The 17,213-nt window shown below is 46.1% G+C and overlaps 1 protein-coding gene across 4 annotated transcripts in view; it reads right to left on the bottom strand.

The window, feature by feature from the left end:
• Nucleotides 1-17,213, bottom strand: part of ZNF451 (zinc finger protein 451) — a 776,596-nt gene that overhangs the window by 542,375 nt on the left and 217,008 nt on the right. For all 4 annotated transcript variants that reach the window (XM_078647977.1, XM_078647979.1, XM_078647978.1 and 1 more), the window contains exon 4: nucleotides 143-254. In XM_078647977.1, coding sequence (XP_078504103.1) covers nucleotides 143-254 — 112 coding nt within the window. The remainder of the gene's footprint in view (nucleotides 1-142; nucleotides 255-17,213) is intronic.

Below are 17,213 nucleotides of genomic sequence, written 5' to 3'. Positions count from 1 at the left end.
ACATTTAGAAGAATATAGGGATTATTCAATGCTAGTGAAACAGAAAATATTCTTCCTGCTTGGCAGCCATGAAAATTCAAATATGTAAAACAGTACATCAGGGTAAAGCTGCATATGTACTAGCATGTCCTGATTTAAATACCTGGCATTTTTACCCAATGGTCCACACATCTTCGTGCCTCTTCAGTGCCTTCGTGTCCCTTTATAAACTCTAGCTCCTGTAATCCATGGGCATGCAGCGAGTCCTTTCTTTCCTGCAAATTGAAATAATCAAAAATTAAGAGAAAGACGGGAGGTAAATGACAGAATCCTAAAATGTTACGTATCCTTTTCAAGTGACTATTACCGTAATTATATTTTCGACTGGAAGTAGGAAATTATTTTTTTTCCCCATTGTGGGTATCATCACAAACAACCTGTGTTTCTCTCCCACATTTTCAGAGTAGATTCCATTGGTTCTTACACTGCTGTTTAGGCAGAGCATTTTGGGAGTTTCTCACTTTAACACAATCCATTGGGACCAGTTCACGATCTCTTATCTTGCAGCACTATTGTCACATGTCCTTCTTGACTGGAATAATCTCCGTCATTACTGGAGTACCATATCATGTGCTTGGTATGAGAGGCTAGTAGGTGATCCAGCCAGATCCATTAAGTTACACAGAAGTATCCAATGATCAATGGCACGGAAAGAAATGGCACTTGGTGGTCACTAGTTTACTTGACATATAGAAGGACGTACACGGCAAGCACAGCACAGTATATATAGGCGCAAGCCAGTTGTTTCAGATGGAACCTTAGGGTGACCAAAGAACATATAAAGAAAGTACTTCGCCCTGAGCTGTCATGCCATACATAGGTCATAAACTAGGGTTCCAATAAAGCTTTCAAGCAGGCAGATCATCTTACCATGATAGCTGGTGATATGCGACAATAGACAATCCAACAGCTGTGCATGATTCCACTGATGAAGACCCAATTTATTTATATTTATTTATTTATGAGCTTATAACGCGCACTTATGCCCAAGGGCGCCCTGGCGCTGCATACTGACTCCAGAGCAGGGGAGGGGGGGCTAATCCATGAATAACCAGGTTTTAAGCCCTTTTCGGAATGAAAGAAGCTCTGACGCCTTTCTAAGATGCCCCGGCAGGTTGTTCCAGGCTTTTGCCGCACTGACGAGGAAGCTACTTCCTTCCCATCTGGCCTTTTTTTTTTTACACGTGGCACCACAACTAGTCTGCCTTCGGCAGCTAACCTGGCAAGAACGTAGCTTGATGGGAACAACCACATGCCAAGCAGGACCAGATTCTGCGCTAATGGATTGCACTGCAACAAAATTTGGATCACTAGTGGAGCGAGGCATAACCAATATAATGTTTTATTTTACAAGGATGCCGCCTGAATTCGATGCACCTACCAAGCCAATGTCTACTAAGTCACTAGAAGCAGCATGCAGCGTCATTTTGTTTTTCTAATTAGTTGGTCAACTGGCAAATATATCCTACAAACTGCTTGTAGGTTTAATCCAAATAAAGTACATATGGAAATGACAAAAAATAAATACCATAAAACCGGGAGCCCTACTTAAGATTTATTAAAATTCCAACTTCAACATTGAATTGGATATTTAATAACTATTAAAACAGAATTCTCATTATATTTCGAGCTGATCTCATTCCTTAGATACTGTAGTAGTATTTTAATCTGGATTCTGATTTCCTACAGAGGATAGCTAATAGTGACAGTGAAAATAGCTGTTAGGGCCTTATCACTGTAGGGACATATGTTTTACATGTACCACTTTTAAATACCATACAGTTGGCCCCTGTGGGCCTACATAAGAAGTGACCAACTGATATTTAAGAGGGAGGATTTTTACCCATTAAAAAGTTTTTTTAACAGGTTGCACTGCAGATCTTACACTGAAACAGTCAGGCTACAACGTTTGGTATGAAACCATGTTTTCCTTTGTCACAGTAAGGGATGGCACAATAAGTGTCCAAGGGTGACATCATGCGATTAGTGTATTTCCACACCACATATGGCCTTCAAGAAAAGTTAAGGTTGCCAATTAGGAGTATGCCAAATTTCTCAAACTTTAGAGGTCAAAACACATGCACTGGGACCTGTTTGGAAGTGCCCCAATGCCAGGGTCAAACAAGCATTTGCAATGCAATAGGTCTCGCGTTTACGCGAGTTTAAGCTATTGGCATTGTAAATTACAATGCCCTTTATTTGAGTTTTAAAAACAAAAACAAAAATAAAAGACATTGTTATTAGCAATGTCAATAGCTGAAACTCGCATAAATGCAAGACCCATTGTTTCATTAGTTATTTAATGCCTTGTACCATAAATAATGGTAACTTTATGGTGATTAGGAACGAGTTACGGTACAAGTCGGTACACCGGCCTACCTTCAAAAGAGGCTGTGGCGGCTCAGAAGCCGCTGGTAATTGCTTCACTGTTGAGTGCTGGCCTTTATTCTGTATCTGATGTGTCCATTACGCCAGCGTAACATTCCACCGGCTGCAGCAGAATACAAATAGCAAATTAGTAGTACCCCCCTCGCTGCAATAGGAGGTGGATGCTGGGTGCGTCTGGGATCGTGGCATTTAGGATCACTGGTGTGCTTTTTACCTCAATTGTTATCCGCGCTGACCGATAGCGCTTTTAACTGTATATTTTATTTCACCCTGTGTGCTTGCACCTTCCTCACCGCACTTCCTCGCCTTGTTGGGTGGCACAGCATCGCGGTGGAAAATTACGATCACCTTCCCCATACCAGATGGGCTGATTAGGGTCTGCACGGCATTCTGGGACTGGTAGGCTGCACTGTGCATCAGCGGCCATCTTCGGGAGGACGGCTGACACGCTGGTCGGCCGACCAGGGGGGCGGTCTTTCCACCTATAGCCTGACTGATATAAAACGGAGTAGAAGCCGGGCCGGACTGCCGTAGTACCCCCCTCGCTGCAATAGGAGGTGGATGCTGGGTGCGTCTGGGATCGTGGCATTTAGGATCACTGATGTGCTTTTTAACTCAATTGTTATCCGCGCTGACCGATAGCGCTTTTAACTGTATATTTTATTTCACCCTGTGTGCTTGCAGGAGTGCTACCGCGCGCAGATTGTGAGCGCGGTTGGGATAGCGCTGTACTGTTCTAGCTAATGCGCTGACGGCTAGCGCTGTGCTTCTCTTATCTCGGCTTCACCTGACGGCATACTGCCTCTTTCCTTGCTCTCCTTTTTTTCCCACTTGAGCCGAACTAGCCGGGTGGTCGCCTGCCCCTGACCTTGCACCTTCCTCACCGCACTTCCTCGCCTTGCTGGGTGGCACAGCCTCGCGGTGGAAAATTACGATCACCTTCCCCATACCTGTTGGGCTGATTAGGGTCCGCACGGCATTCTGGGACTGGTAGGCTGGGAGGCTGCACTGTGCATCAGCGGCCATCTTTGGGATGACTGCTGACACGCTGGTCGGTGGACCAGGGGGGCGGTCTTTCCACCTATAGCCTGACTGATATAAAGCTAGGGGCGTTTTTCTCCGCGCAGCGGTCGCGCGGTGCGGGCGCGCCTGCTTTCGCGCCAAAGGAGCGCCTAAGGAAAGCCCGTCTGCGCCAGTCAGCGTCACGGAAGCGGACGGGTGCGGGCGGTGCTTTCCTACTGCTCCCCTTTTGGTCGCTCATCTCAAATTATGTGTACCTACACCGCCGCGGAGCTTCTTACCCTACGAGGAAATGCAGGCAACTGTCAGAAAATCTTCCCTGGGAGATACGCCTACAAAAAACACTGCTCTGCCTGTGGATGGGGTTTGGCTGGATCTGCAGTTCCGCCTTCCCGCGACATGCCTAAGTTTTTATCCCGCTTCTTGCTAAATACGAGATCTCTTAGTAAACACTGTCAGGATAGTTATAACCTTCTAGCTGACTCTAAACCTTCATGTCTTTTCCTTACTGAGACTTGGCTCGGGCCTTGTTCTGGCCCTGATCTGGCAGCAGCCATTCCTCCAAACTATGTCATCTTTAGGAAAGACAGGTTTCAGGGCAGAGGAGGTGGGATAGCCCTGATAGTCGACAAAAGCTTCGCTTGTGTTTTAATCCCCACTGATGTTATTTCGGGATGCGATTCTTTGGGTTTCTCTTTGTCTCTGTCCCCCCACCAGACCTGTGCGGGGCTCCTGTTCTACCGACCCCCAGGACCCTTAGGGTCTTTTTATGAAGACCTTCATGCAGCTGTTGCGGCGATATGTTTAAAAACTGATCAGTGCCTTCTGTTGGGGGATCTTAACGTTCATATGGACATAAGCTCTGATGTTGACACCATCAAACTTTTGGATGCTACTGCCCCTCTAGACCTTATTCCCTATATCACCATGCCCACACACAATAAAGGACATACCCTGGACCAAGTGTTTTACACAATTCCTATTGTTGTACTGCCCCCTGAACAGGTCTTATGGTCGTATCATTATCTCATCAAATTTCAGCTTTCTCTGATTAATAAGTCCACTGCTCGACCTTCCGAGACTGGGCGTCAAACGTCAAGAGCTTTTAGCCGAGTGTTACCGGACATGCTAGCTCAAGCTCTCATTGTACATCCCTGCCAGCTGTGAGGCAGTCTTGAGGTCGACATCGACCGCCTGCAGAGCTGGCTGACGGAGCGTTTTGCCAAATTAGCCCCTGTTACTACTGTCCGCAATAACAGCGTTCGGACTTCTGCCCCTTGGTTTTCAACCTCCCTGGCTGCTTTGCGCCGCAGTTGTAAGAAAGCGGAAAGAGCCTGGCGACGCTTCTATGACCCCTTGGACAAAATCGTTTACAGGGAGGCCATCAAGGGATATCATAGTAGCATTCTGGTGGAAAAGAAAGCCTACCTGGCTCGTAGAATAGAGGCTGCTGCCATGGTCAGTAGGGAAATATTCCTTATTGTTAAGGAATTAATCTCCCCCAGCTCGGCCATGCCCACACTTCATCACTCGGAATCCTGGGTGTCTCTTATGGCTACTTTTTTCACGTCTAAAATCAAGACCATCCAAGACTCATTTCCTCTTTCCACTTCGATGCTCCCCTCTGATATATATGCCCCTCTTTCTGTATCACTCCCGGAGGATGGTCCGGTTTTGGCTACTTTTCCTTTTCTTTCTCCCGCCTCTCCTTTGGATTTGATTTCTAAACTTAACTCGGGATCTCCATTGGACCCTTGCCCAGCAAAGGTTTTGGCAAAAATGGCTCCTGTCATGAATGAGCTTATAAATCCTGTGCTCAACGGTTCGCTGAATCTGGGAGTTGTTCCTCAGGCCTGGAAACATGCCCTGATACTGCCGCTTCTGAAGAAACCCAATCTTGACCCTCTGTTGCACGCCAACTATAGGCCTATCTCCCTCCTCCCGGCTTTGGCTAAAGTCGTGGAGAAGCACGTTCACTCCTCTCTTACGAACTTCCTGGAGAGCAATAACATCCTCCATGATACTCAGTCGGGCTTCCGGGCCAACATGAGTACGGAGACTGCCCTACTGGAGGTGACGGATGCCATCAGAGAGGTGTTAGATGCGGGAGGTAAGGCCATGTTGATTATGTTGGACTTGTCGGCGGCTTTTGACACCGTTCCCCACGGCAGTCTCCTTTTAAGACTCAGGGAGATTGGGCTACGGGGAGCGGTGTTTAACTGGTTTAAGTCCTTCCTTGCTGGCCATCGGCAAACGGTCTGTTACCCTCCTTTCTCCGCCGAGATGCCACCTCTTGAGGTAGGGGTGCCGCAGGGCTCTGTTTTGAGCCCTACGCTGTTTAATATCTATATGGCACCCCTGGCAGCTCTGGCGGAGTCCTTCGGTGCCCAGATCGTGTCCTACGCTGATGACACCCAGCTTCTTTTTACCCGTCTGAAGGGGTCCGATTTCGATGGGGAGCAGATCAGAGGCTGTCTGGGAGCCGTTTTTTATTGGTTCGAACGGCACAGCCTGAAATGTAACTCCGACAAGTCGGAGTTGCTGTTTTTTGGCTGTCCCGCCGACCCCAGATGGCAGACCTGGTGGCTGCCGGCTATGTTTCCTCCTGCAGCTGTATCCTCCAGGGCCAAGAATCTGGGAGTCCAGATAGACGACGGTCTTACCTTGAAGCCTCAGGTGTTGGGTCTTGTTGGCAAATGCTTTGGCATTATTAAGATGCTGAGAAAATTTCTTCCTCTGCTGGCCCTCTGCCACCGGAAGGTTACTGTCCAGGCGCTCATTGGCTCTCGTTTGGACTACTCCAATGTTCTCTACTTGGGCCTGCCGGAATTTCTTCTTTCTCGCCTGCAGGTCGTGCAGAATGCTGCCGCCAGAGCCATTTATGGGCTTCATCGCAGAACCAGTGCGACTATTTTATTAAAAAATCTCCACTGGCTCCCCATTAAAAAACGAGTGATTTTCAAGGCTCTCTCACTGACTTTTAAGGCGCTTCATGGCACAGGAGCTAAATACATTAGGAATCGTTTGGCATTCTATCTGCCTACGAGGACGCTAAGGTCAGCTTCCCTGGCTCTGGCTCAAGTTCCATCAATCAGACGGGTCAGAATTGGTGGACGTTCTTTCCGCTATCTGGCGCCCAAGCTCTGGAACTCTCTGCCAGTGTCCATGAGACTTAATGCAAGTCTCTTAGGTTTTAGGAAGGAGCTAAAGTCTTGGCTTTTTGTCCAGTAGGTCCATATGTCTGATCCCTTTTCGCCCCGTTGTCTGTCTCCTAGTTTTTATTAAAGCACCGGGACACTACCCGGAGTAGCCGTGCGCTATATAAAATCTTTTTAACATTAACATTAACATTAACAGAAGGCTGAGCGTGAACGATGTGACAAGGCGGGCTGCTGGGTTTTTCTTTCTGTCTCTTTTCTTCTTCGTTTTTTTTCCTCCTACCACCTCCTCTCAACCCGTTACATCCCCCACCCACCCCCACCCCATCCTTGCTGACTCCAGTCTTTTGGCTGCTTTGGTGTCCGGTGGCAGGCGGGTATTATAGAGAAATGGAGAGGAAAGTTTCCCAACTGACAGGCTCCCCAAACCATCTCTAGGGCGTGCCTCATTTGTGATGACCGTAGCACATCTCCACTGTACTTTGAGACACAGAAACCTATTGAAAGGAAATACTAGGACGAAAGGGCCAGCGCTGGATACCCTTGTGGGTGATAGTGCACTGAACAAATACACATAGCATAACAAACAATTTGGGCATTGGTAGATCAGTCTTAGAAACTGTGCGAGGTCAGTCTCATATCGCTATAAAGTATTTCTGTTTAAAACCATACAAGACTGCTACAATAAACAAGAAACCCCATAAAACAGTATGCCAGCATTACAGTAGAAACCATTAGTAACCGCACAATTAGAATGTTCACGAGGAAAACGTTTTAATAAGCAAATGTAAAATGCATGCATAATTACTCTTAAAACAAAGCCCGGCTATAAAGATAAGGGCCGGAAAATGTGAGCGATAAAATAAGAATTTGGTTAAATGATTAAACCATGAAGGAAAAGGAAAGGGACACTAACAACTGTAAGTGAGCAAATAAAGCAGGGCCGGACACGGCGCGGGATGGGGCGCAGACAGTAGGTTGAGGACAAGACAAGGCGCTTTGAAGGAAGATAACTTAGCAGGACGGGACACGGCGCGGGATGGAGAGCAGACAGTAGGTTGAGGACAAGACAAGGCGCTATGAAGGAAGGTAACTTGTCATTGGATGCCAAACCGTTATCGTACTCCGCTGCTGCTTCCAGACCTGTTCCGCTTGGTTCTCCCAGTAAAGAGGGTATAGAAAAATTAAAGAAATCAAAAATTCCTGAAAAAGTCCCTTCAACTCGTCAGCGAGTGACTGATTAATGACATCATGTGTTCCTGATACAGTGGTAATTGAGCTCAGCGGAAGTAGTCCCCAGTGGCCTTGTTTACCAAGGGTAAAACAAGGCAAAGATAGTGGCAGCTGGCCAAACGACTTAGCCTTAAAAACATATTTATTTCATCAGTTCAAGACGTACCTCGGACACGCACGAGCCCCAGCCGGCATCCTATGACCCAGCAACAGTCAGCAATGTCACGTCCTGGACATGAGAACTGATGGCACTTGTCGTCAGCAGTGTGGAGCATTCTACTAGACAGCAATATGATCAAAAACAAGTTGAAGAGCTAAGGCGACAATGTGGGGCGCACTCCGGAAGTCAGGCAGCCTTCGTTTTGACGTGGGTGGGGCCTGATAAATAAACAGGAAGGAACCGCTGGGGGGGACGTCCGAAACCCTGCAGGCTCCATGCTGAAGTCCCGGCCCCATCAGCGAGAGCAGACTGCATGGCACCAGAGGCAACAAGGGGCTCCCGAGTGGTGAGGAGACCCCCGCGGCGTGCCAAGAGACGGCCAAGGAACCTGCACACCAAGCCGGTGAGTGAGAGCTTGTCTGGGTGCATTGTCGACGCTGTGAAATGTGCACGCCTCACACCGCAGTACACGTTCACAATTCAAATCCTTTGTGCGCGTGTACATGGTTTATGTCTTTTGTATATAGGATAGACAGGCTGTTAGAAGAAAAAGCCCTTCGCTCACTGGGCTTAAGTACACCCTGAGTTGAGCGTGCGTGCGCATAGAAAGCATAAGTGAAATTACAGGAGGCTTGGGAGGACCGAAGGGGGACAGGAGATGTGCACGGCGCGTTCACATTTCCAGTCCATCCTGCGCGTGCCCATCTCATGTCTCCCTTCCGAGGCAAGTCAGTAACAATAGATCTTGCTGGCGACAGCGCTTTCGCGCTGCGGTCGCCAGGTGAGACCTAAAAACAAGCAGCAACAGCCCAGAAAAAAATTGCAATGATTGAACCAAAAATTGGACTTTCTACAAATTATGTTAATAAACCAGTAAAAAATCATGAACAATGCTACTTTCATAAAATTATTACCAACCTGGAAGAACTGTCAACAAAATACGTATCTTGGCACAGAAGAATGGAAACAATTAATAATCTTTATTGTCCACTATTTAATTAACATGCTTCCAAACTATAGAATTATTTGTTTAAAACTTATGACCACATCATCACAGCCTTCCCTAGGAAAAAAAAAAATCTTGATCCGAAGGCTAAATTTAAAGAAAAAGATACAGCAGTTGTCACTATTGCAACCCTTTCAAATTCTGCTTTCAATTATTCATTATCATTCACCACAGAAGAATATTATTCCTAACTGAGATTCATTCCCGCAAGCATGCTTTGCAAAGATATGAATTTCTAGCTCCCGATCATATTCTGTTGACACCAACTAAAACAAATTTAAACACATCATATACATTCCAAATAACATCTCACAAGGCCCCTGCGCTAAACAATTAGACAGCAAACTGAATATTAGAATGCATAAATCCAATATGATGTCAATATGGGAAAACCCAAAACGTAAAATCCAGGGTTCCACGATCTCTTTGAAAACTGGGTTAGGAAATTTGTATTACTGATACAAGACCTAGGAACCCAATATGCTCTCTTACTCTTTAAAGGTGGCAATCCTTGTATAACTGAGATAGCCTTGATTTTCACAACATCCTAAAACTTAAAAGTAGCAATTGCTAAACAAGACCGTCTATAACCATAGGATTTATCGAATTTGTTTAGAGAAAAAGCATTGAGGAGCGGACGTCTCAAAAGAATATAAATCTGTCTTCAAAATCCACTAATCTGAAGGTGAACCCACAGATACATTGAAAACAACTACGTATCCTGATACTAGTTAATATGCAGGATAAATAGCTTCAAATTTGTGTTTCTACATTCGCCTACAGGATTGCTCCATCCATAGCTCAAACATGTTTTATTATGATTCATGGAGCGAGTTAGGCTCCTGACAGAAATCATAAGTAAAAGACATCCCCCAAACGGATGCAAAAGGTTACATATGATGATTTAATGAACATTCCCTCTTTAGTTATGGGTTGAACTCAGCAAGCATATTAAATGTAGATATTTCACTTGGCCCTATTGCTGTAAACCTGGGCACCTGAACTAGATCAAGTTGGCCTACTCTTGACAGGGGGGACGATATGCTCCTGGAATGTTTCTCACAGCATGAATTTTAATTATTCCTTCAGAATGGAAATCCAAATGCAAGGCTAACATGCATACATGGTGGGCATAATAATAATAATAATAATATTGCCATTTATAGAGCGCCTGGTTACACTAAAACAGTGTGTCCCCGCGCTGTAAATTGCTGTAAGACCCTAGAAGGCAGAAGACCAGAGGGAGGGGGAAAATTAAGCTAGAAACAATAATTGTAATTAGCAGGGAAAAGATGGGTTTTAAGTTTTGAACGGAATCTTGTTTCTGAGGGCTCCATACGAAGATCTATGGGCAGTTCGTTCCAGTGTTTACTTGCCAAAAACCTAAAGGAACGGCCTCCCATCCTGGCCTTGCGAATGCGAGGGAGTTTAAACAGCATTGCTCCGGCCGATCTCAGGTTCCGGATGGGGCGATGGACGGTAAGGAGATTTTGCAGGTATCTTGGGCCCTTTCCTTGGGCAATGCGGTGGGCAAAGCAAAGCGCTTTGAACTTAATACGCTCCCTGATGGGGAGCCAGTGAAGTCTTGACAGAGCCAACTTCCCAGATGCTCTGCGGGGCAGATTGAGAACCAGGCGTGCAGCAGCGTTTTGTACACACTGCATTTGGTGTAAGCCTTTCTTACTTAAACCTAAAAGCAGGGCATTACCGTAGTCAAGATGAGGTGTGACTAATGCGTGGATGAGGCTTCTCCTAGCGTTGATGGGAAGAAGGTCGAGGATTTTGCGAAGAGTTTTGAGTATGCTGTAGCATCTACCCGTGACTTTGCTGACCTGGTGTTTAAAAGAGAGATCAGCATCAAGCATAACTCCGAGATTCCTGACTGATTCCGATGGAGAAGGAATTGCGCCCAGTTCAGTTGGCCACCACTCAGGTGACCAGTCACAAAAGGATTTACCGATGACTAAAAGCTCCGTCTTGTCGCCATTAAGGCGTAGGCAGTTGTTATTCATCCAGCCTGCTACTGACAGAAGGCAGTTGGAGAAATTGGTGGCATCTTCCTGATTGTGCGTGAGTTTAATCATGAGTTGGGTATCGTCAGCATACGTGACAATATCCACTCCGAAAGATTGCACAATGTGGGCCAGGGGTTCCATATAGAGATTGAACAAGGTAGGGCTCAAACTGGAGCCCTGTGGAACCCCATGTTTCAGCTTCCTGGGGGAGGATTTGAATGGAGGACAATGCATTTGAAAACTCCTGTTTTCAAGAAAAGATTTAATCCATTCAAAGGCAGATCCTACCACTCTCATATCCGAGAGGCGAGACAGCAGCGTTGTGTGCAGCACGGTGTCAAAAGCTGCACTAAGATCTAGAAGTATCAACGCTGCTGTCTGCCCCTTATCCGCCATTTGCCTCAGACATTCTGTAGAGAAGAGAAGGGCTGACTCAGTAGAGTAACAGGCTCTGAACCCTGACTGTGTGGAGTGAAGGAGAGACTCATCTTCAAGATGTTTCATGAGTTGAATGTTGGCTATCTTCTCCACCACTTTCATACAGAAGGGGAGGAGGGAGATAGGGCGGAGATTCTGAAACTGGGAAATTTGCACATTGGGTTTCTTTTTTAATGGGATGACTTAGGCCATTTTCCATGCATCCAGCACATGGCACTCTTGGAAGGATAGAGTTATCATATGACCAATATGATCAATAGTGCTCTCTAAAATTCCCTTACAACGTTTCGGAGGGATGACATCCATGGGCGAGCCGGACTGAATGCTATTAGCGATGCTAAGCAGGTCTTGTCTGTCAGGGACTTTAAAACACGACAGGCAAGGTTTATTATCTGAAATATCCACTGTCGCACTGTGATCAGACGGTGGCTCAGTGCCACTCGTAAAGGTGGTGTGTAATTTTTCAACTTTGCTTACAAAGTAGTCTGCAATAGAGTCACATAGCTCATTGGAGTAGATGTCCTGGGCCGCTAGTCTAGTGGGTACCGTAAGTTCTTTATATACCGAGAAGAGTTCTTTGGTGGGGTTGTCTGCCAGTTCTATTCTTTCCCTTTAGTAGCTCTCAAGAGTTTATGATATTTTTTTTGTTCTGCTCTGTAATTAAGCTTGCTTTCTGAATCATAGTTTTTTCTCCACGAGCGTTCAAGCTTTTTACATTTCGCTTTGCTCTCCTTGAGCTCATTGGAAAACCAAGGAGCGGTTTTAGTATTTCTTACGGGGAGTTTCAGTGTCCAAGGCGCTACTGTATCCAGGGCTTTGGACATCCAACTCTCATAGTCATGCCATGCTTCTAGAAGGGTGTCACCACGGGGAGGGGGTTCCTTTAGCAGGGCAAGATTAAAAGAATCTAGGCTAAAGTTTTTCCAATTTCTGCGTTTGTGGGAGTTCCTGTGCAGATATATAAACTATTCAAATAGTGAAACTTATTAAAAACGGTCACTATCGGTTTAGTAAATTAGAAGTTTTCTTGTAAATGAAGAAACCACCCTAAATGTGTCCCTAAAATTAATAAATGCCCTTATATTAACTTGGATACATCTAAACGCATGTCTTCTAACCAATAATCTGCCCTAATAACAGATCTGTGACCATAGAATAAAATTCTCATTTGTCTGTTACTGTTTACCAAATACAAAGGACATAAGATACTTTTACAATTATTAAGAAAAATCCACTTCAGTACTCATCTATAATGACAATGTTACAACACAAATTACTTTATTTGTTAGTATACATACCAAAACATATCTAAAGTGAAAGGCAGGCATGTTTATACGCTAAGGTGACTCGTGCAGAAAGGTAAGCCATATATGAGCAATAACTGAATTAAGTGCATTATTTGCATGTTTCTTTACCATCAGGTCCTCAGAATTTCTTTTCATGATTTGTCTAAGTTGGTCCTATGTTGTATTTCCCTTAAAAACCTAATAACAGTTCTATAAAAAAAAAAATACTTTTGATCAATTTTAATTCATCTTTAATTTTCATATAGCTAGCTAGTAGTTTGCCTCTTTGGTCTGACCGCCATTATTTGCAATAATAAGCATAGATCTTTTAACGGGAAACTCGAGCTAGGTGGCGAGCCACTTGATAGCGTTGGGAGTGATTCTCCACGAATATTTCCTTGAAACCCTCAGCTGGATTTAGGAACCCTTAAGCACAGGCAAATAACAGGAGCCCAAATCGGAGAGTGCAATAGCTCCTTAACGAAACCCATTGCCCGACTTTTTGGAAATGTATGATTCCAAAGCTATTGGTGCATGTTTTTATGGGGCCTATCTGGTCTATCCTCGCTGACTAGATCAGAAAATTGCTTTCTGAGAAAATTGGTCAATTTACCGCAAAGCACTCCTCTTAAGCCACTGATGTTGGACATAGGTCAATGATGACTTTACAGCATAACATCCCCCCCCATAGGCTTCTTCACATCTGTTTGTCACATGTCACATGTGCGCCATTCCCGAACGATCATGTCACGTCCTGTCGTGGTCAGGGGAAAACTCCTATACTCTGGTCTACCCCCCAACCTCCCCAAAACTGCTGCTAAATCATTCAAGCACACCACCTTAAAAAAACACCCTGAGAAGCTGATATCTGACCTGCGCTTCAACACAGACAGCGGCATTTGCATAAATGACCTCATTTTCTATTCCAGAAGAACCGCTGCCTGGCGCAAATCATTGGCGCACCTCTTAACGTTCGCCCAAATAAATACATTCCTTACGGCACCAAACTCACAATTGCTCCCTCATCCATTCGGCGAGCCGACCTCACCATCACCCTCTACAAAAATGGCATCGTTCTGATCCAAGCCTCAACCAATCATCTTAATAAATTCACAGACCTTTTTATCCGCCTCAGAAACCATGTGCACGATACAAATAGGGTAACTAACACTTGCACCAATGATCCACCGTCCTGCCAGCCCATTGTGCCCAGCCACCCTCATACCCCCCTCCTAGGGCTTTCACTGTAGCTCTTCCTATTCCCCCAAGCATGACTACTGACCCAAATTATAGACACTCCCTTATACCCTCGATCACCTCCCTCCCAACTCCCCCCACAAACCAGGAGACTGGTACGCTCCCAATGACCCCAGAATCAGTTCGATCTAGCCCTCCAATGGCTCCCACCACTGATCACCCTCACCATTATAGATCGTCCTCCGGCACCTCTCAGAGCCACCCCTAGACCTCCGACCTCCTCCCCGCCAGCCACCCACGTAAAAAATCGCAAGCTAGGTACCCCTCCAAAAACCCTGGAGTCTGCTCAAACCAATATACCTCCACTTCCACCCTTACATGCCCCTTGGACTGCTCATGAGCCTTTGACCTCCTGCCCTCTAGCACTCACAGCTTATACTAATCTTGAAACTCTGCACTCCAGAGTGGCTAAACTTACCCAAAGCATTCATAGCTCCATTCTGGACCTCATGAACCTCCTTCACCTTGCCGAGCTTTCCCTTGCTAACATCAAGCCACTGCATACCTCCCCCCCACCGAACACCAAGCCCCACCAAGCACTCACTCCCGCTACCTTTGAGACATCTCCGCCCGCGCAAACAAACGTGCCCCCTCTCAGAGGCAGAATCCCGAGCTCTCGCACTCTCCTACAACTCTACCACCGCCACCTCTAATCCTCTAGACCTCACGGGAAACGAAATTCTAGCCTTCCTCCAAGACCACAACTCTGTCCAAGCCACTCCCCATCCACTAGATACGAGTCCTGAACACCCCATCAACACGGTCACCATCAACCCAAACAGGCCTGCTACCCTCCATAACAAAAGTGTGGTAAAAAGCAACCAAGCATGTATCTCTGTCCGTCCTGACTCATGACACTCCACTAGACCCCCCCCCCCATCTGGTCTTTTAATCAACTGCCGTTCAGCAGTCAAGCAGGCCGCTGATATTGCTGACCTCATCCAGAACAAAAACCTTGACCTAGCTATACTAACTGAATCTTGGCTCAATTAATACTCTTCCCCTTGCCTGGACTTATTAGTCCCTCCCAATTACAACATGCCAGACTGGACAGACATTCCAACAGGAAAGGAGGAGGCATTGCCTGCATTTACCGATCCTCCCTTCTTGTCACAGAACTCTTGGCGGATTCCACCGACTCATGCGAATACCTCGCACTCTCCATCTGCAGCAACTCATTACACCTTTGCAACTTTCACATTTTTTACCACCCTCCAGGTTCGAACGACTTTCACCGATCACCTCTTGGAAATCATCACGACCAAGATTTCCTCCAATGCCACCGAGATTTTCCTGGGTGATTTCAACCTGCACTGGAATGACACTAAAGATCCCTACGTTAAAGCCATCAAAGACCTCCTAACCGACCAAGCCCTGACTCAAGCCTGCTCTCTGCCAACCCACTCAAAAGGGGCCATCCTTGACTGGATCATTTCTAAGGAATCCTCAGTCAAGCTTATCTCCATAGACCCATGTGACTGGTCTGACCACCACTCCATCCACTTCATTTTACCCTGGACCCGCAAGACAAAGAAGCCGCAACCGGTGATTCCCAAACGCTAGACCAGACACTAAGAACCTCGACCGTATGAAACTAGAGGCTTGCTACAAATCTGACCCCCCCCCCCCTCCTTCGTACATGACCACAGTCAGCGACCTCAATGAACATCACTCTTCATCCATTTCAAACATTCTGGACGACCTTTGCATCTCTAAAACTAAAAAGAACATAAATCAAAGACAGAAACCCTTGGTTCACCAGTTCCCTCAACATGGAGAGGAGATCCCTACGCCAATCTGAAAGAATCTGGAGACAACATCCCTCTGCTACACATCTAAAACTTCTCCACAAGGCGAGAAACGCCTACAACAAGCACAGCCTCAATTTCAAAAAAGAATATTTCAGATCGGAATTGGGGAATGCCAAGAAGAGACCCCGCAAGCTCATTGAAATGGTAAAACAGCAATCTAATAAATTGGCTAAAACACTGAAAGTATCCCCCAAATCTCTAATATCATCAGAGGAATTCTCCTCCTTCTTCGCTGATAAAATCACGGCATTAGGAACTGAACTCAGTACCGCCACCTACTCTCAACCCCTTCCTGACCTGGCCCCCCCCCCCTCCCCGGACTCACCTAAAAACCAAGCCCGCTGGACTGACTTCGAATACTATAACGAAGACTCCATCTCCAAAATTCTCTCTACCTTAAACCCTAATAACCACTTTAATGACCCACTACCTTCCAACTGCCTCACTGCTGCATCACAATTCATCGTTCCTTGCTGGACTACAATAATCAACGCCTCTCTCCAGCAGGGTTCGATTCCGGACCCTTTGAAAGCTGGCCAAGTCCTCCCTATTTTAAAAAAACCATCACAGGATCCAGCCTCCCCGATAATTCCAGACCTATCTCCAATATCCCGCTATTAACCAAAGTATTGGAGAAGTGTGCACAAAAGAAACTAAGTCAGCACATCAAAAACTTCCACCTACTTGATGACTTCCAATCTGGATTCAGGGCACAGCACTGAAACCACTATGCTTCACATTGTGGACAATGCCCTCCAAGCCCTAGACCAAGGCAAAACCTGCCTGCTAATCCTCCTTGATCTATCTTCCAACTTTGATCCGGTCAACCATGAAAAAATACTTGAACGCCGCAGATTTAGGACGGGTCTGGATGGCGTGGTCCTAGAATGGTTCAAGTCCTTCCTCCACAATCGCTCCCAGAGATTCTTCATCAACGGCAACCTATCAGCTCCAACCGTGACGGTCACGGTTGGAGTCCCCCAAGGCTCAACCCTCTCCCCCACCCTCTTTAATCTTTACTTCGAGCCACTCACTGAAATTCTTCGTACCGCCAACATCTCCTACCATATGTATGTGGACGATACCGAAATATACATCAATATCTCTTCGCTCGAGGAGATCCTCTCACCGAATGAGATCCTAAAACTGACTGTCCAATGGCTAACCAATAACCAACTCAAACTTAACGCAAAGAAAATTTCTCCTAATCTCCCCTTCAAAAGCCAACCCGAAGATTCAGATGTGGATCAAGGCCATCACAGCCCTGAACTGCCCGCCAACCACAGTGGACTCTGCTAAATCCCTGGGCATAATCCTCGGCTGTAACCTGAAAATGCGAGACCACATTAACTCGATGGCTAAAGCAGCCAGATTCCACCTGAGCTACCTATGGAAGCTGAAA

Source organism: Lissotriton helveticus, chromosome 6 (assembly GCF_964261635.1).
Source record: "Lissotriton helveticus chromosome 6, aLisHel1.1, whole genome shotgun sequence".
Classification (NCBI taxonomy): Eukaryota; Metazoa; Chordata; class Amphibia; order Caudata; family Salamandridae; genus Lissotriton; species Lissotriton helveticus.
The sequence above is the reverse complement of the archived record's forward strand: the minus strand, read 5'-3'. Positions and strand labels throughout refer to the sequence as shown.